This window comes from Peromyscus leucopus, chromosome 2, assembly GCF_004664715.2.
Source record: "Peromyscus leucopus breed LL Stock chromosome 2, UCI_PerLeu_2.1, whole genome shotgun sequence".
Classification (NCBI taxonomy): Eukaryota; Metazoa; Chordata; class Mammalia; order Rodentia; family Cricetidae; genus Peromyscus; species Peromyscus leucopus.
Window position 1 is genome coordinate 123,537,401 of NC_051064.1, and position 18,897 is coordinate 123,556,297.

General features: G+C 47.7%; 1 protein-coding gene across 2 annotated transcripts in view; it reads left to right on the plus strand.

Moving 5' to 3' along the window:
- The window catches only part of Trit1 (tRNA isopentenyltransferase 1), a 47,040-nt gene extending 43,259 nt beyond the window's left edge, over positions 1 to 3,781 (plus strand). The window contains exons 9-11 of one of the 2 annotated variants that reach the window (XM_028854480.2): positions 909 to 1,018; positions 1,335 to 1,452; positions 2,936 to 3,781. In XM_028854480.2, the coding sequence (XP_028710313.1) occupies positions 909 to 1,018; positions 1,335 to 1,452; positions 2,936 to 3,105 (398 nt within the window). In that variant the 3' untranslated portion in view covers positions 3,106 to 3,781. The remainder of the gene's footprint in view (positions 1 to 908; positions 1,019 to 1,334; positions 1,453 to 2,935) is intronic. The other variant, XR_003732869.2, reaches the window with a different exon arrangement.
- Positions 3,782 to 18,897: the final 15,116 nt, after the last annotated feature.

Genomic DNA, 18,897 nt, shown 5'->3' on the forward strand with positions numbered 1-18,897 from the left:
AAAAGGCCAGCACCTGCCAGCCGTTGGCATCCCAATGCCTTTGATGTTTTCTGCCCACGGGACGGTGCTTTTTGCCATCCAGTAACTGACTTCACCTAGCTGTAGAAGGCAGAGCAGTGTCTCTGCAGAGTGTGGGGGAACCGAAGCTAAGGTATGCAGCACAGCTGGCCAGATGGGCGGATGTCTTTCCCTCCATGACAGCTCCAGTCTCCCGGCCGGTCCGAAGTATGGACCGGAGTGTTGCTTGAATTCCCCCTTCTTTAGATATGGCTCTTAGGAGCCTAGCATTGGGCTACCTGGCTGTAATCGCATCACTTGGAAGGTAGACACAGGAGGATCAGGGGTCCAAGACCAACCTCAAGTACATATGAGTTTGAGGACAGCCTGCGCCACATGAGCCTCTGTCTCTAAAAAAAAAAAAAAGCATGGAGGGCAGAGTGAGATTCAACTAGATGAGCCCCAAGACTAGTTCTTTAGTTCAGTGGTACATTGGTTAAGGCCTGTGGTTATCCAGATGCTATCAAGGAGTATGAACCCTCTTCCCACACAGAACCATACTTTAAGATGACATAAAGTTTAGAGCAGGCACTCACTCAAAACTCTCAGCTTGTTCCTCCTAAAGAGCTGTTTCATAATAGTCCACTCAGTGGTCACCAGAGCTGATACTCCATTTTGATTTCCTTACTGGTCAAAGATTGTGCTCTCGAGTCTCTGTTTACATGGTTAGGCTTGTAGGCTGCTTATGAATCAAGCTTCTGGGTCTTTGGGATTGTAGCTCATATTTATAGTAGAATGAATAGCATGGTCAGAATGTCACGTGTTCCTCTTGAGGGTTTTAAGAGTCCTGGAAACAGAATAGATTGGGTCTTGTAGAGCAGGCTCTCACAACTTTTCTTTGTCATCATTAGGACCTGGTCCCAGTGTCCCCCCAGTATATGGCTTAGAAGTGTCTGACGTTTCGAAGTGGGAGGAGTCTGTTCTGGAACCTGCTCTCAGTATAGTGCAAAGTTTCATCCAGGTGACTATTAAGGAGGCATGGCCTGTTGTCAGGTTTGCAGAGGGCTTCCTTTTATTGAGGCTTTTGCTGCTAACTTGGGGAGCCAAAACTCGTTTCAGTGGAGTAAATCAGCGGGACTGGCTGCTTTTAGATTCCCGAAGCTTGTTTTTACTTTCACATTTAGAAAGGTGGTTGCTAAAATCTGTTAACAGCCTACCTGCTCTCTAGGGGATGAAAAAGGAATTTTGGGATAATTTGGGGAATCCCACTCCCCTTAATATCAGAGAATTGCCCCCAAATCTCTTTGAATTGAATACTCCTCCCTTTGCTCTCTTAGGGTCACAAACCTACAGCCACTCCAATGAAGATGCCATACAATGAAACTGAGAACAAGAGAAGTTACCACATGTGTGACCTTTGTGACCGGATCATCATTGGGGACCGGGAATGGGCAGGTAGAGTGTAGCTGGGGGCTGTGTGGGGTCATGGGAACTATATTAGGGTGTGTGTGGGGGGTCACACTTCCTAAAACTTAGTCTTCAAGGGTTGAATGCTGGAGTCAGCTTTGTAGTAGGACAGACGGATTCCTGAGAACCTTTGCCAGACTAGTTGACTCTGTATCCTGAAGCACAGAAGACCGCTGCCCTCCGGATGCACCTGGAATAGGAGCACCATCCCGGAGGAGTCCCTTCGCCTTTCCTGTTAGAATGCGCTTGCGGGACACATAGAAGTAAAGGCGGCAGGCAGCTCCTGCAGGCTGGTTGGGAGCAGCCCAGCTGGGAGGGGCAGGTGTGCACAGGGTCCTCAGAGGCCGAGGGTCTTCTCAGCACTCTCAGGCTGGGAAGAAAGGTAGGGAAAGCTGAGAGAGCTAACCTGAACTAGCCTGACCCAGCTATGGGAAGCCTGCTCCGAAGATTGCTTTGCTTGGATTCTCACAGTAGATGTTTCTCTCCACATCATCCCATGGAATGATTAGGTCTATTAACCGACATCTTTGGCAAAATGAACCCCATTGTCAGAGACTGGGGACGGCCGTGTGCCCATGCAGCAGAAGAAGCCTTGATTGTTGTTGGTGTATAATGATGAAAAGGGAAGAGAGAGGCGTCTGACTGCTTTGTAAAGGGAACTTAGTGCGTCGATTCGTCGAACGTCCTTTGGGGAGAGCCTTAGAGAAGCAGCGTTTGTGAGCCTTTGTGAGCCGGGCTGTGTGAGGCTTCTATGGTGCCATCTGTCGGGTCCTCCTGGGCTCCCGTCTCCCGCTGCCATGGAGAGCAGCCCAGAGCCCAGGTTTGCCTTAAGCTCTAGTCAGAGGATAAAGCTGCCTCTTCTTCCCACACAAATTTTCTTCAGCTTCTAAATCTTCCATACTTATACTTCCAAACCTTAAAAAAAAATGATGCTTTTACTGTGTGTAAAAGAATTTATCCTAGGCTTAGTAGATGAAGGAGCTTTCTGGCAAACAGTCTCCTACCCCGACATACATGCACAATTAAGTAAATAAATATTAGTCTGGCCATCCCTCTCTTTAGGTGTTCCCAGAGATTGCTTTGTAGAACGAGATAGTAAAAATTAGCCCGTATGAAGTAGTCTTCGGGTAAGAAAGAGAGGATTGGTGAGTTCATGCAGCCGTGGGCTGAGCTCACAGCTCTTCCTGCCTGGCAGAGCCTTGGCCCAGTGTGTAACACAGGCCTGGGAGGTGAAGGCAGGGGGAGTCTAAGTTTGAGGTCAGTCTGGGCTTCAGAGTAAAACCTTGTCTCAAGCAAACAACAGCAAAAGCACATGTCTACTCTGTTATGTATTAATAGTTAAAGAAAAAGATTGTATAGTTGAATGTAAATGTTTGGTTTTGGGTTTTTTTTTTTATTTTCTTATTTGTTTATTTTTAGAATTAATTCTAGAAAACTCTGGCATTTTGTCTCTTTGGTTTTGTCTTCTCAGCACACATAAAGTCCAAATCTCACTTGCACCTACTGAGGAAAAGAAGAAAGCTGGACTCAGGTGTTCTTCCTGCTGTCGAAAGCCAGAGTAGTTCTCCAGACTGTGACCCGGAACTTAAAGAGGGCAAGTCCCCAGGGCATCGTGATCAAGAGCTGAAGGCCAGGGTTTGAGAGACATGCCTGGTGGCCTCTGCGGAGAAGTGGGGATAGAGTCCAGGAGGGAGGGGAGTGTGGGTCCCACGCCTGGACTGAGGAAGGCTGGGGTCCCCGCACCCCCCCCCCCCATCATCTTTTACTCTGTGGTGTGGTCTGCACTGGAAACAGCAGGTCTTTCAGCTCCTTGTGTGGCTGTTGTGTCTGGTAAGGATGTAGTTCAGGGTGGAATTTTTTTTTTTCTTTGAACCTTAAAGGTTTTATTTTAGAAAGAGGCACAGATTGCACATTTTCCACTTGAGGATCTTTTTTAGTGGTGAATACCAAGATTCAGTACATCCTTTAAAAGAGAGTTCTTGTCCCTGGTGCTAGCTAAAAATATCTCGCTTCCAGATGCTTTTGTAAATGACTGAAGTATTGTAAGGCACAGTCAGGAGTTCTGGATGTGAGAGAATGGCAGAAAGGAGCAGCCCAGAGATGATTAGGCGAGCTGTCCCAGCTCTGAGTCCACAGAAGAGGGGGTCAGGCTGAGGTGGTTGTGACCTGGGTCTTGAAGACTGGAGAAGGAACCAGAGTCTGCGGAGCTGCTCCTCTGCATAATGGCTGTCACTGCTGTCTTTCTAGGGTGGAAAGCTATACATTCTTTTGAAATGTAAATAAAGAGGTTTGTAAATCCCTCAGTTTATACACAGCATGCTGTATTATCAGTGATAACTTTTTCTCCAACTCTGCATTCATCATAGTTGTGGCTGTATACCGAACACTCGGTTCCCCAGAGATCCCCGGAGGGTCTCTGACTGAGGACTTGTTATCTCCAGCTGAATCCCTCTCTCTGAGAGTGCCTTTACTAAACATTCACTTGTATATAGCATAGAATCCAATGTGTTTGGATGTGTAATTCAGCATTACACATTTATCACTACTATTTTCAAAACATTTTCTTCATTCCATTAAAGAACTCTGCACCTGGGAAACTAATTCTCCAGATGCATTTGTTACAAGTCTGTTCTGTCAGAGACCCTGGAGTGGGCCAAAGGGAACACAGAGATGGGAGTCATTGTGCTTTCGGGGAATCTTAGAAATATCCCTGTAATCAACCAGTGTAGACAAGAGTGCTGAAGGACAGAGAAGCTGCAGATTTCAGTGAAAAGGGGAGAGGAAGGAATCATGCAAGAAGGAGCATCTGGAGCTGGCCCTGGGGACACACATCTTTAACCCCAGCCTTTAGGAGGCTAGTCCTAGCACTTGGGAGGCAGAGGCAGGTGGATCTCTCTGAATTTGAGGCCAGCCTGGTCTACAAAATGAGTTCCAGGACAGCCAGGACTGTTACACATTGAAATCTTGTCTCAAAAAACCAACAAAACAAAACAAAAGGAAGAAGGAGGAGCATCCTGCTGTGTGTAAATTTTCGAACCCCAGTACTTAGAAGGCCATATAAGAAAAATCATTTGTTCCAGGACAGCCTGGGCTACATAATGAAACCAAAACAAACCCCACACAATAGCAAAACATGAATAAGTTGGCTCTGTAAATTACTTGGCACACAGGCATGAGACCCAGGTTAGATCCCCAGAACCCACCTGATGTGGTGTCAGCCTGTTGCTGCTGCTGCTGCTGCTGCTGCTGCTGCTGATCCTGATCTTATGTGTTGTTTTACCTATGTGCATATCTGTACACCGTGAGCATGCCTTTCATCTGATACCTGGAACTTAAGTTACAGATGATTGTGAGCTGCTGTGTGGTTTGCTGGGAATCAAATCCAGACCCTCTGGAAGAGCATCAAGAGCTCTTAACTGGTGAGCCATCTCTTCAGCCCTACATTATGCTTCTAATCTCATTGCTAGGGAGGTAGAAACAGGATATCTGGGGACCCCTGGCTGGCTAGCCTAGCATAATGTGCCTGAGAGTGCTGAGAGACCCCTCGGCCTCTGAGGGCCCTATGCACACCTGCTCCTCCCAGCTGGGCTTCTGCTCCCAACTGGAAAGCATTGCATACACAAACAAAATACACTGGCTCAATAAAGAAACGAACTGACTCCCAAAAGTTATCCTCTGGCTACTGTTTGTGCATACTCCCCCACCATACGTACACCATACACACCTACAAAATAATAGTTTTTTTTTTAAAGGCAGAGAGTGCCTCCACATGCATGTACACACACACACACACACACACACTAAATAAATAAATAAATAAATAAATAAATAAATAAATAAATAAATAAATAAATAAATGGCACCTGAGGGGGAGTGACACCCAAAGTCATTTCTCTGGCCTCCATGCACACATATGCATTGTCCACACACACATACACAAAATAGAAACAAAGGAACCCTTCAAAGTGTGGTTACATGTGCTTTGGACACTATATAGAAATCAGGGTGAAAGACTTTGGCCTCTTAGCAAAAGTACTGACCTGCTCTTAAGTCCTGTCAAAGAAGCCAGCCGTGCCCCCACCCTGTCTTGTGCCTCAAGTCTGATTCCCCAGTCAGTGTACTACCCTCTTGAAGAATTAGCAGGCTGGGAAGCCACATCTTGGGTGCAGCGTGCTTACAGTGAACCGAACAGTGCTGAGCACTTGAGGTACATTATCTTCTTCCAGCCGTGGATGGAGAGGCTGAAACCTGTGGGAGATAAAGGCCCAGGAGGAGTGCGGCTAGCCAGCCAGCTGGGGACAGGGCAGAGCTGGCAGATCGGCCTGCAGATTCTAGCTGTTAAGTGTTGTGTAGAGCTGGCTTTGTTTAGGGAGGAAGCTTAGTTTCTGAAGTGCCTCACTTGGGTTACTAAATATGTTTGAAAGCTTTAAAAATGTCAGCAGACAATCAAGAAAAACAAGTTTTACTAATTCCACCTCAAAAAGCCTTTAATCCTTCCATCTGAAATACCGGGGGAGCGGTGACTTCTCTGAACTCACTTCTGGATCTGTTGGAATCTGAGGATGGTTTCCCTCCCATGCTCCACAATCAGTGCCTAATGGTTTCATTAAGTGCCTGCTAAGTTCAGGGCACAGTAGTTGAGCCCACTGCTCTCATTGGAAACCATGAGATCAGAGGTGAAATTCCTGCAGACAGGCATCACCCTGCTGCTTTCTGGTGAAGGCCGGCAGAGAGGGAACAGTCTTTGGCCCTTCCATTTCCATCGACTTGAGAGGCTCTTCAGCCTTTGTGCGGGTGGAATCTGAAACAACAACATGGGTGTACCAGTCAAAGCAAGTGTGGGAAAGCCAGGTCACCTGGGGTCTCTTCACCCGGCACGTCTCTGTGGCTAGCTGGAAGGGACCGCTGAGACAGTGTTGACTGTTTGCTCAGACTGCACCATCTGGCCTCAGCTAATCCCTAGACAAGCAGAGTCCGCCATCCAGGTCGCTTCAGTTTGCCACCAGTGGTGTTGACTGAGTGCCTTTGGTGATTAATTCCAACACACAGTGAACAGTTAGACTCATCTTCCTTGGAGGAGGAGGAAGAAGAAGAGATTAAGATTTATTTTTAAATTGTGTATATGCTTGTGAGTGGTGGTGGGGGGCGTGCATGCATACTTTGATGGAGATGCCCTGGGAGGCCAGAGTTGTCAAAGCCTCTGGAGTTGGAGTTATAGGTGGCCAGGAGCTTCCTCGTGTGGGTGCTGGGAACCATTCTTGGGTCCCTTGCATGGTCTTAACTGAGCCATATCTTCAGTGCCCCCCACCCCTATTTTCGTTTTTTAAATGAGACTATACCTCAAAAACAAGGTGTAAGGAGAGAGCTGAAAAGTCCTCTGACCTCTACGCATGCCCACAGTCACGAAATAAATCTTTTTAAAAAAGAAGTGCTTGGGGACTGGAGAGGTGGTCCAGTGGTTAAGAGTACCTCTGCTTTTCCAGAGGTTCTGAGTTCAATTCTCAGCACCCATATGGCGGAGGCTCACAACCACCTGTAACCATCTGATGTCCTCTGCTGGCCTGCAGGCATACATGCAGATGGAACACTCATACATAAATAAAAATTTAAAAACCGTTTTTAAGTACTTTGAAGAGAGTTGAGTTCTTACTCTACAACTGCCTTGCTTGGTCCTGTGAGATAACAGTAAGTGTGCTTGAGCCAACCATGAGGACCTGTCCTGTATCCGTCTCCTGGGACCTTCATGGTAGAAGGAGAGAGCCAATTGTCTCAGACCGCCACGTGGATGCCCACAGAAGTGTGCATATACAAGAAGGTAGAAACTTGAAAATGTAAATTTAAAACAAAAAATCGTTTCTTTCTTTTGAGGCCTAATCAGGCAGAGCTCATCTTTGGTCTATGCCTAGGGTTTGCTCCTTCGTAATGCTCAGTGATTATTTGTTCACAGTCTCCTTCCACAGTCAACAGAGAAGGATTTTCCACTTAAAACACAGCACATGCAAACTGGAAGGGTTGGGTACACTATGCCTCTGGAATCACTTGCCTGTTATCTGTAAGGCTCTGGGTTTGAACCACAGTGCAACAAAACCAAAAAACTCACAACACATTAAAAGCTAACAACACAACAGGCATGCATACACACACAGAGACACACACACACACAGACACACAAGCTTTTGTGAATACAGTGACTGTCCCACGCTGGGGACATAGTCAAATGCTTATTGAGTCAGTTACATAGAGGCTAAGTGAGTCTTAACATAAGTGGTCTGTTTCAAATTATCAAATGGTCTTTGCACAAGCTGAGGAAGTCTTGGGGGTGGTAGCCACAGGCAGGAATTTCGTGTTTGATTAGTACCTACTTCGATGCAGTTTTCTACAATGGTGACTGGTCATTTGTAAAACCATTCTAAATATTCACAAAGAAAGGGGCACGGTTGTATTAGCTAAAGTAAAAGGCTGGGCTGCTGTAACAAAGAGACTCAACAATGCAGTGCTTTAAAGAACAAAGCGTTCATTCTTCCTCATGTAACAGCTCTGGGTTCTGAGTTAGCCTTTCTGAGGAGAGCAGTCCAGGTCAGTGGGGCAGCTCTGCTCCCGATGGTCATTCAGGGACACAGGTCCCTTGTATCGAGTTGCTTCAGCATCCTCTGGAGCACTGTCCTGGTCTGTGTGCTTGAAGCTGGTCACCACTGTTCCCAGCCAGGAGGAAGGGAAAAGGAGAAGAGGTAGGAGGTAAGCCTGTCCGCTGAAGACTGGGACCTGGCAGGCTCCCTCTCAGTTTGCTCACTGCTCACTGTCCTTATGGCCACGTCTCCCACCAGAGAGCCTGAGAAGTAAGCCAAGTCCTATGCCAAGAACTGAGGAGAGCGGACTTAGGTAGATAGTGTGTAGCCTTCACTAAATTGGTACAGAGAAAAAACTTGGTTAGTGAATTACCTCTGTTAACTTGCTGGGGCCAGGCATGGTGGTGCATGACTTTAATTCCAGCACTTGGGAGGTAGACGCAGGAGGATCTCTGAGTTTGAGGTCAGCCAGTTCTACAGAGTGAGTTCCAGGACAGCCATAGAGAAATCCTGTCTAGAAAACCCAAACGCGAGGGTGTGTGTGTGTGTGTGGGGGGGGGATCAGTCACATAAGCTGCCTTCTGAGCTATCTCAAAAAGTTGAACATGATGAATTCCTAGCTGGTAGAATTTTAAGAATAAAAGCATTGCAGGGATGTGAAGCTCTTGAGCCTTGGTCAACCACCAAGGTGCTGAAGAGGTGGTGGTGGTGTGGCATGGGAACAGCTCTGATATGACCACCCCAGGTTTCTTTTATGGGGGGAAATCCCACTGTTTGTAATTGTAGCTGAACACACTCCCACCTGATCTGTTCTCTGTGTAATTAACTTCTTCATGTACAGAATGGAATGACCTCCATTCCAGGGGGCACTGTAAGAATTAAGGGAGGCCCTTTTGTGGATAATACATCCACTTGTCAGTACAGTGTCCAGCAAATAGTAGGTATGAATTCAATTTATCTTTTATTGGAGAGAACCTGAGAGTGCTGCTAACATGTTGACTGATTGGAATGTTGTCAGTTCTCAGCACTTAATCAGGGCAAGTTCTGACTTGGCCAACTGAGCACTTTAAAGCCAAAAATGATGCCTCCGTCTCACCTCCCATGTTTGGTTGGTCAGTGTCTGCTTGCTCGACTAGGTCTGTTTTCCTCTCTGCTATGGCTCTGACTGTTTACTTCACTTGAAGTGCCATGGTCCGTGCTCTGCCTAGTAAGCACCTGCGTGCACTTCAAGGCTGAGATTTCATGTCCTCTCCTGTAGAGAAAAAAGCTTCTTTGGGATGTAGAGATGGCTCAGCAGTTAAAAGCACTGGCTGCTCTTGTAGAGGACCCGGGTTCCGTTCCCAGCACCCACACCAGACAGCTCACAACAGCCTGTAACTTCAGCTACAGAGGGACCCCACACCGCTGGCTTCTGAGGGTACCTGTGCTTATGTGTACACACAAACACACAATTCAGAATTAAAATCGTGGCTCTTGGCATGGTTTCTCCTCGCTGTGTGGTCACTAACAGCCACATACTACCCTAGGGAGGACTTATACAACACTGGCTGCCTGGTTAGCATGCCTGTTAGCATGGGTAGAGATGCACCATCCTGGGTGTCTTCACCATGCTAACACAAACCTCACAACAGCCCAAACTGTATAGGAGCCAAGGAGCCATTGCTATTATTAGCTCTGTTTTACAGTTGAGGGAAGCAGGTTCAGGGCAGGCTGGGATCTGAAAGGAGGTGGGTGGCCCCCGTCTGTTCGGTGTCCCTGTTCTGCTGTGACACATCCCACCTGTAACTGTCTCGCTCCTGCTGGACTGGAAATTCCGCCAGGATGTGAATCCTTATCTTAAGGCCAGCCTGCAACAGTAGTGGGTAGTCAGTAGCCAGCCGGACTGGATCCTGCACGGCACGCCTCCCTAGTCGAGGCTCCCCTTCACTGAGCACTCACTGTGCCAGGCCTTGTAGGCTGAACACATTGCACGTCATGAGGTTCCCTTAAACAGCCCAGGCATTGTGTTCTCACCACGCTAGGAAGGGGTGAACACGCGCAGAATGCTGGCAGAGTCAGCATCCGACTCTGGGTACTAGTAACTGGGTACTAGAAAGAGCTCTGGGGGCAGGGCACCTACCAAGGCCTGCTGCCTGCAATTGTGGGTGAGTTCAGGCTGGAACTCACCAAGTTTCTGAGATCAGCCTTCAACTCGGGACAGTCATCCTGCTTCGGCTTCCCAGGGGCTAGGATTACAGGTATCTGCCGGCACAGCCAGGGCTGTTGTTTTTATCCTTTTTCGTTAAGCCAGTCTTTACAGTTTTCTAGCTTCACTTGGGTATTACTGACAAAGCTATATATTTAAGGTATATAACACAGTGATTTGATTATATATTATGAAGTGCTTAACCCATTTAGTTAACATCTAGTAACATTTGTTGAACTAAGATTTGGAGCCAGGTTGGGCAGACTCCAAACTCATACTTCACTGGACTTCTTCAAGTATGTTCCTGTAAGGGTTTTTAATGTACAAATTATTTGTATTGTGTCTACTTCTAAGAAGGGGCCAAGAGAAGAAAAGGGAAAAAAAAATCCTAAAGTGCTAACTATATCAAAGACTCATGATTACAAATAAAATAAGCCCAATTCGAACTCAAATAAAAAGGTGAATTTATCATCAGGTCACTGAAATGTCTCATCGATGCAAGGACGGGGCATTTGGTGGCACTTGCCTTTAATCTCAATGATCAGGATCCTGAGACATGAGGAATGACAAGTATGAGGCCAGTTGGGGCCCAGTGAATGAGACCTGTGTCAAGTCCATCCCCACCACAATAAATTCAAGGCCAGGAAAACATCTAGTCCTTAGACACAACTTGGACTACTTAGCTCATGGCTGTGGAAAGGCCCTCTGCCCATCAGCTTACCCCTAGTCTGCAAACAGGCTTTCTCTGCTGGCTAGAAGCAGGTCTGCTCATAACACTGAAGCCTTACCTCTGAACAATCTGGGTACCAAGAGATGCCTCACACCTCTTGGGGTTCCTGGTGTCAAGACAATAACAAGTGTTGACAGGGAAGTGGAGAAGTGGAAGCTTGTACCCTGTTGGTGAGAATGTGAAATAGTACAGCCACTGTGCAAAAAATTAAAACTAGGCTGGATAGATGGCTCAGTGGTTAAAAGCACTTGCTGCTCTTGCAGAGGTCCCAGGTCCCACATCTCACAACCGTCAGTAACTTTAGCTCTAGGGGATCCACCCTCTTCTGGCCTCCTCAGTCACCAGGCATTCATACATACTCACAGACAGACACTCAGACACATAAAAACAAATCTCTGTTTAGAAATTGAAAACATTTGAGGGCGAGGGTCTGGTTCAGCGAGTAAAGGCTTGCCGTACAAGAACGAGGACCTGAGTTCAGATCCCCTAGTACCCGTGTAAAAATGGGGTAGCTCCATGTGCCTGTAACCCCGGTGTTGGGGGGCGGAGACAGGTGGGTTTTAGGAGCCAGCCTAGCCCAAACAAGGTTCAATGAGAGACCTAGTCACAAGTGAATAAGGTGGAGAGCAGTGGAGGAAGACATGTACACCCAACTCTGGTCAGTGGATACGTGTGCCATGCACACCACACACAAATATCGCACACGTAAAAAACAGTTGCCATATGACCTGGCGCTTTCATTTCCAAATACATATTTCAGAACACAAAGCAGCATCTCAGAGACACCTGTACGCCTGTTTCCATAGCAGCAGCAGCAGTGTCCTTCAGGAGATGGTTGGATGAACAAAACTGTGACGTGTATGTATGTCAGATATTCAGCCTGTGAAGGGAGTTCTGACACGCTGCAGAATGGGTGAGCTTTGGTCACGTGCTGCTCAATGAAATAAGACATCCCCTAAAAGGTGAATGGGGACGGTTCCACTTAAGGCATCTGGAGTGCATAAACAGGAAGTGCTCTGATGGCTGCCAGGGCCCAGAGGGAGGGGCCCAGAGGAGTTGTTCAGTGGCTTAGGATTTGGGTTTTGCAAGATGAAGTGAACCTGCTCGGTGTTGAACCATCATTACGAATGGTTGAGCTGATAACTATTTTAGTTTTTTTGAGACAGGGTTTCTCTGTGTAGCTCTAGCCATCCTGAAAATTACTCTGCAGACCAGGCTGGCCTCGAACTCTGAGAGATCTACCTACCTCTGCCTCCCAGGTGCTGGGATTAAAGGTATGCACCACCACTGCCCAGCTGAGCTGATAACTTTTAAGACTCTTCCCCCATCCCAGACTTTTTTAAGATTCATTTTTACTTTATGTGTATGAGTGTTTTGCCTGCATGTATGTATGCGTACCACATTTGTGCAGTGCTTGGCAAAAGCCAGGAGAAGGCATAGAATCCCCTGGGACTGTTGTTACAGTTGTTATCTGCTATGTGGGTGCTGGAAATCAAACCTGAGTCATCTGGAACAGCAGCCAGTGCTCGTAACCCCTGAGCCATCTCTCAAGCCCCCATTGAAGATTGAAAAGAAATCTTAAAAAGGAGCCAGGTGTGATGTTACGCATTTATAATCCTATAACTCGGAAGCCTGAGGCTTCCAAGTTCCAGGAAAGCCTGGGCTACCTAAGAAATATGTCTAGGAGGACAAAAGTCTGTGGAAGAGATTCATTAGCCCAGCTTGGATGTAGTACATACACTGAGGCCCATCAGTCATACTGGGATGGAATTCCAAAAGGATGAGGCAGTTCCCATGGAAACCAAATGGACATAATGGATTTGCAGTCCTTCCTAGAAGGTGTGTGGGTTTGGAAGAAGGGGAAGGGTGCTAGATACAGTGCGCGTCTCCAGCTGCAGAGTTACTGCCTGCAGGGAGCACGGTCTGTTCTCTAGCAGCCGGACAGGGCTTAAGCTGATTCAAACTGCATGTAGGTGGCTCTGCCATGTCTCCATCAGATATCTGTAATAATCACTCCCTATAAATGTGTAGCTTAGCAGTGTTTGTGCAGAGCAACTTACCTCACAAGCCCTTACCAAAAAACCTCTCTGAATAAATGAAAACAGAGTCAGCATTTAAATGACTTAACAGGGTTGGTGTTATTTCACTCGTGAAGACTAAAGGCCAATGTGAACGCGTTTAGGTATAAAGGAGGATTTATTGATTCATGGGATCCAAGGAAGAGTCGAGCATGAGTCCCCCACTCCCCAAGGGCAGACGATGCAGCTGGGCTTCAGAACAACTGCCACCAAGGACTGAGACACTGCCAGCTCTGTCTCTGCCCTGTTTGTCTCTGTCTGCCTGGGGCACTTGCCCTCCATGCAGACCAGTGTTGCCCAAATGGCCACGGATCTCCCGAAATCTGCAGTCAATGCAGAGACGTGGTGCCGAGTCCCTAGTCTGTCCCTGGTTAAAACTGAGAGGTGCGTGCATGTTGTTCTTCCCCCTTGGATCAAACAGGACATCCTGTCCTCTGAGAACCAGTTAGCTCCCTGTGGAAGTGTATGATGGATGAGAGGGGCTGGGGACAGTTTTCTGAATGTGCTTGAGATGGATGGGGTCGTGGCCGTAGCAGTGGCACAGTGTGAAGCCCGGGTCTCCTGGATGCTGCGTCTGGTAGCATGTGGTACCTAGGGCTTGTTTGCCCTAGTGAGGCCCCTGGGATGCTGCATGATCGAGTCTGAAGCTGGGGTCAGACTTTGAGTCACCAGAAGCAGGATAATGAAGGCTGCTGAAGCCTGTCTGCCTGAACCTCAGTGTGAATTTCAAGGGAGTTGAGGGACATAGACTTCTCTGCACGAATGTTTTTTGTAGATTCAAAATGTCAGCTCTAATTTGGCCTGGTGGTCCAAGGCCCATAATCCCAGCTTCTTGGGAGGGAGGTTGAAGCATGAGAAAGTTGAGGCCAACCACAGCTACAGGAGTTCAAGGCCAGCCTGGGCATCTTAGTGAGAAGCTATTTCAAAGTTTAAAAACAAATAAACAAAAACTTTGAGTGTAAAGCTCAGTGGTGGAGAGCTTGCCTGGTATATACGAGGCCCTGGGTTGGTTCAATCACCGGCACCAATGAAATCTAGTCTGTCTGTCCTGCTTGATCTGTTTGAGGTGAGGTTGTGGGAACTGATGGGTTCCCGATGGCACACAGCACCGGCCCACTCTCCAAGCTTTTACAACTAGAACCAAGCTCTCCTCTACCCCCTCTTCCCATCCCTTCCTGCTCTCCTTTCTCCCTGTGTTGTCTCTGCTGGTTTTCTGGTCTCCAGCCATTCTCCTGCCTCGGGCCTCCCCTGTAGCTGGGACCAGTGGTGCTGGCCACCGTTCCCGGGTGCAGGCAAACTTTGTAAGTGTACTTCAGAATCTATGTTCTCTCAGACCAGGCAGGCTGGTGCGTGGCTTTAATCCCGGTGCCGAGAGACTCTATAGTGAGACCCTGACTCAGAAACAAAAGCCATACACACCCCAGACACTGTGTTCTCTTTCAAAGCATTCAGTTTGCAGGGTTTCCATGTCAGTGTGGAAAGGGGTCTGAGAATAAGGTTCAGTTATTTTCAGACAAGGTTTTTGCTTTAACACAACTTTTTTAAAATTAAAAACATGTTTTATATTTGTTTTTTGTTTTGTTTGTTTGTTTGTTGTTGTTGTTTTGTTTTGTTTCTTGAAACAAAGTCTCACCGTGTGGCCCTGGCTGTCTTGGAACTCACTATGTAGACCAGGCTGGCCTTGAACTCACAGAGATGCTCCTGCCTTTGCCTCCCAAGTGGCTGGGATTAAAGTCATGCATCATCATGCCCAGTACATTTATTTGGTTGTTTGTTTGGGCAGGGGGTGTGTCAGCTCTCTCCTTCTGCCATGAATTCTGGGAATTGAACTAAAGTCATCAGGGTTGGTGGCAACCTCCTCTACACACTGAGCCAGCTTGCTGGCCCTGAATATAGGCTTGTCTTATCTATAGATCACTCTGCTGAATAAAACTACACATAAATTCCACTGTTCTGTGCAAAGCTTGGGGTTTGGTCCCTAGGTCCCTCAACTTCAGTCACCTCCCTGTGGGACATATTTTAAGATTCACTGATTTAGATGAGCTGCTTTATATAGCAGCAGATGGAGAAATGGAGTCCCTGAGAGGCTAGGCAGTCACCCACAGCAGAACCGAGTGAGTGAAGAGTAGCAGTTCTCACTACTCTCAGCAGAGAGCCCTGGCCTGCTGGTTTTGGGGGGTGGGGATGTTCTTTGTCCTGTATGGCGCCTCTTCACTAGATCTTTTGAATAAACCTCCAACAAAATGGTTGTATTTTTCTTCTATCGCATCTTAATTTGTACTGAACTGGCATGGAGGTGAGTAGAGGATTCTGGGAGTCTAATCTAATAAACAGATAAAAGCTTTATAATTAGGAAGTGTTACGTATTCAGCAGACTTAATGAGTGCTTGCTGTTCCCCGTTCTAGGTGCTAGACACCAGTGAACAAGACAGTTCCTGTCTTCAAAGCGTTCCAGCTTTCTGTGCCATGGGGGGGGGGGGCCACGGGGATGGGTCAGTGATGAATGCTAAAGAGAGGCTATCGGGAAACATATGGCTTTGCCTGACCTGTGCAGAGGAGTCTGGGAAGGTTTTCCTAAGAAACGGCATTTAAGACATACTGGAAACGAGCCGGGTAGAAAGGTACCCGCAGGAACCGATGATAGAGTGCACTATAGACCATCTGTCAAAAGATAACAACAGTCAGGTGGTCTGTGGAGCGAGAACTGGAAGCTAGGTGGACAGTGAGTCAGCTGAGGGTGGTTCAGATACTTAGCAGGTAAGGCTGGGAATGTAGCTCATTAGCAGAGTGACTCCCCTGTTCAAGGTCCTGGGTTCAATTCCCAGCACAAAAGAAAGAAAGCAAGAGAAAGAGATTCTTAATGAAAACGAAGGAAGGAACTGGATGTTCAGGTTGAGTCCGGGTCTCACTCTGGTCTGGAGATAGTGTCTGCGAGTTGGCAGCATTGACTGCATCTGAAGCTGTGAAGGGATCTGAAGCTGTGAAAGATGAGATTACTGGGGTGTGGGGGCGGGGCACAGAGTGAGGGGAGGAACAGTCCAGAGAGAACCTTGAACAAAGACACAACATCTCAGAAGAGCTTTGGGAGGGGAGCAGTAGTAAGGAAGCTGGAGAGAGACCAAGTGTAAGGATTTTAGTGACAAGGACATCAGTGGTGACCTTGGTTAGAGAAGGACCCACTGGGGTTAGAAAACAGAAGCCACCTTTCAGTGGCTTGAGAGGCAGGAGAGGAGGTGGCCGTGGTGTCTTTGAAGTCTTGAAGGGAAGGAGCGAGAGGCTTGGGGTTCGAGGGAAGTTTTTCCTTTGTCTCTGAGACTTTCTCAAGATTCAATGCTAGCTGGTAGGAGCTCGTGGTGACAGCTTAGATGTGGCTTCTTTTGTGAGAGATGTAAAGGCCTGCGTTGTTCCTTCATGCTGTCTGGAGGTGGAAGTGGGGCTCATCAGCTCATCCCCTTCCCTCCAGGCACTCGTCTGGGAACCCCTCAGAGAGGCCAAAGCAAGATGGCCGTTCACCCCCCGCTATAGACCGGGTAAGAACTCTTGAGTGGCAAAGTGAATGACCACCTGAAGGTTTGAAGGAACTACCACCCTCAGAAAACACCGGCTGCTGGAAGGGAAGTGCGGTGATACCTGATTGATTTTCAACTCAAAAGATGCTATATCGTTAACTTAGAAGCAGCAGTCCTACAAATGGACTAATCGGAGATAAAGAGGATTAGAAGGTGATTAGGGATGTGGTTACTAAAGAAAAGGAAAAGGAGAAGCAGTGAAAGGCAGGATGAACACACAGATTCAATAAATGAATGAACGCATGTGGTCTACCACATAAGAAACTAAGATCTAAGAAAAGCTAGGAGGGGACAATGGTGGAAAATGGGGCTTAAGAAACCATAAAGGGACGGACTCTTGACTAATAATGAACTAGATGGTAGACACCTGCTGAGCGCCTGCTCGATGGTAAGCCCTCTCCAAGGGAGAACATGGCCAGTGATGGCGGTACCACGGGGTAAAAACTACCCTCCTGGTCTTCCGTGTGGTGAGAACGAAGCAGAGAAGTCGCACGTGCACAAGTTTGCAAGGGTAGGAGGTGGGAAACCTTGCTCCGCAGTGCTGTGCTGCGGTCCCCTCTTGTCTCACTCGGAGGCCAAATTATTCAGGCAGCCTCTGAGTGGTTTGTGCTGTCGCCCAGCTGCAAGATTCTGCTGCTGGGAAAACACCCAAGAGCGAGACAGACTGCGTCCCCGCTCAGAGCTTACTTCTAGTGGAGAGAGGGAGAGGAAATATGCAGGCAAACAATCGGAAAGGCCCAGCAAGTCCTAGGAGGCAGAACTGGAGAAGCTGGGAAGCCTGAGCAGCTGTTGCTGCTTCTACCTCAGAAGGGAGAGTCGGGAAGACCCTGTGAAGGGGCGCCATTACCTTAACCAGACTTGGCAATGAATCAGTCACACAGCACCACAGAGTGGAGGGAACTGTAGGTATGGCATCGTCCGGGTGGGGATGATCTTGGTGTGTGGTCAAGGACCAGAAAAATGAGAGTGGTGTCCACAGTGTGGGTGCAGGAGGTTTGTAAACCGCAAAGGGGGTGTCTCGGAGTAGATTCAGGCAGAACCTGGCAAGTTGAGGAATTTATATTTTAGTTTAGTTGCAACAGAAAGAAGGCAAGAATCTTTCCAGGTTTGTTTGTGTGCCTAGGGAAGAATATGATCTAATTCGTGGGTTAAGGATGAGTCTGAACCAGGTAGGATGGCACTTGCATGGATCCCCAGCACTTGGGAGGCAAAGGCAGGAGGACTGGGAATTTGAACATAATGACACCCTACCTTAAGAAAACAAACCATGTTGGGTGGTGGTGGCACACACCTTTAATCCCAGCACTCAGAAGGCAGAGGCAGGCAGATCTCTTGAGTTTGAGGCCAGCCTGGTCTACAGAGGGAGTTCCAGGATAGCCAGGGCTACACAGTGAAATCCTGTCTCAAAAGGAAAAAAAAATCAATAAATAAATGAGAGCTCAGGCATGGTGGCATAATGCACCCGGAGAGAGGAGGGAGGTGGATCTTTGTGAGTTTGAGGCCAGCTTGGTCTAGGTCTATATAGAAGGTTTCCAGCCAGCCAGGGCCTGTGAGGATCTGTCTTAAAAAGTAAGCAAACGGCCGGGCGGTGGTGGCGCACACCTTTAATCCAGCACTCGGGAGGCAGAGGCAGGCGGATCTCTGTGAGTTCGAGGCCAGCCTGGTCTCCAAAGTGAGTTCCAGGAAAGGCGCAAAGCTACACAGAGAAACCCTGTCTCAAAAAACCAAAAAAAAAAAAAAAAGTAAGCAAACCAGCAAAGAAATAAAATGGAAGGAGAGAGGAAGGAAGGAGAGGGGAGCAGAATACTCTAGCTGGGACCAAGGCCTGGAGCTCAGAAGATTGGGTGGGTTAATATTAATGTGTCTCTCATAGCTCATACCTGTAAGCCCAGAACTCGGGAGGCTGAGGCAGCCAAACCACCCTGAGTTCCTCATAATGAAAAACTGGCTAATAAGTAAATAATTAATAAATAAGAAAGAAAGAAAAGGCTGCTTCTGTGCCTTGGGGCTGGCTCTCCAGTTTATCTTGTCACACTCGATGACTTACACAGAGGTGGCAGATACCCTGCAGAAAAGGGGATCAGAGCTCCTGAACTCCCTTAGAACAATAAGTGCTCCCCTCACACCCCACCCCCCAGCTCCTAGCTTATTAGACCCGTGGAGACCAACAGGTTCCTGCACTGCTCCCAGGAAGGCGCCTGCAGCTGGGTCCAAGCTGGGTCTACTTGAACACAGAAGAGAACAGCCATGTTTGGGCAGACACACAAAATAAATATTTGTTGTATGAACTGGTGCCCTGCAAAAC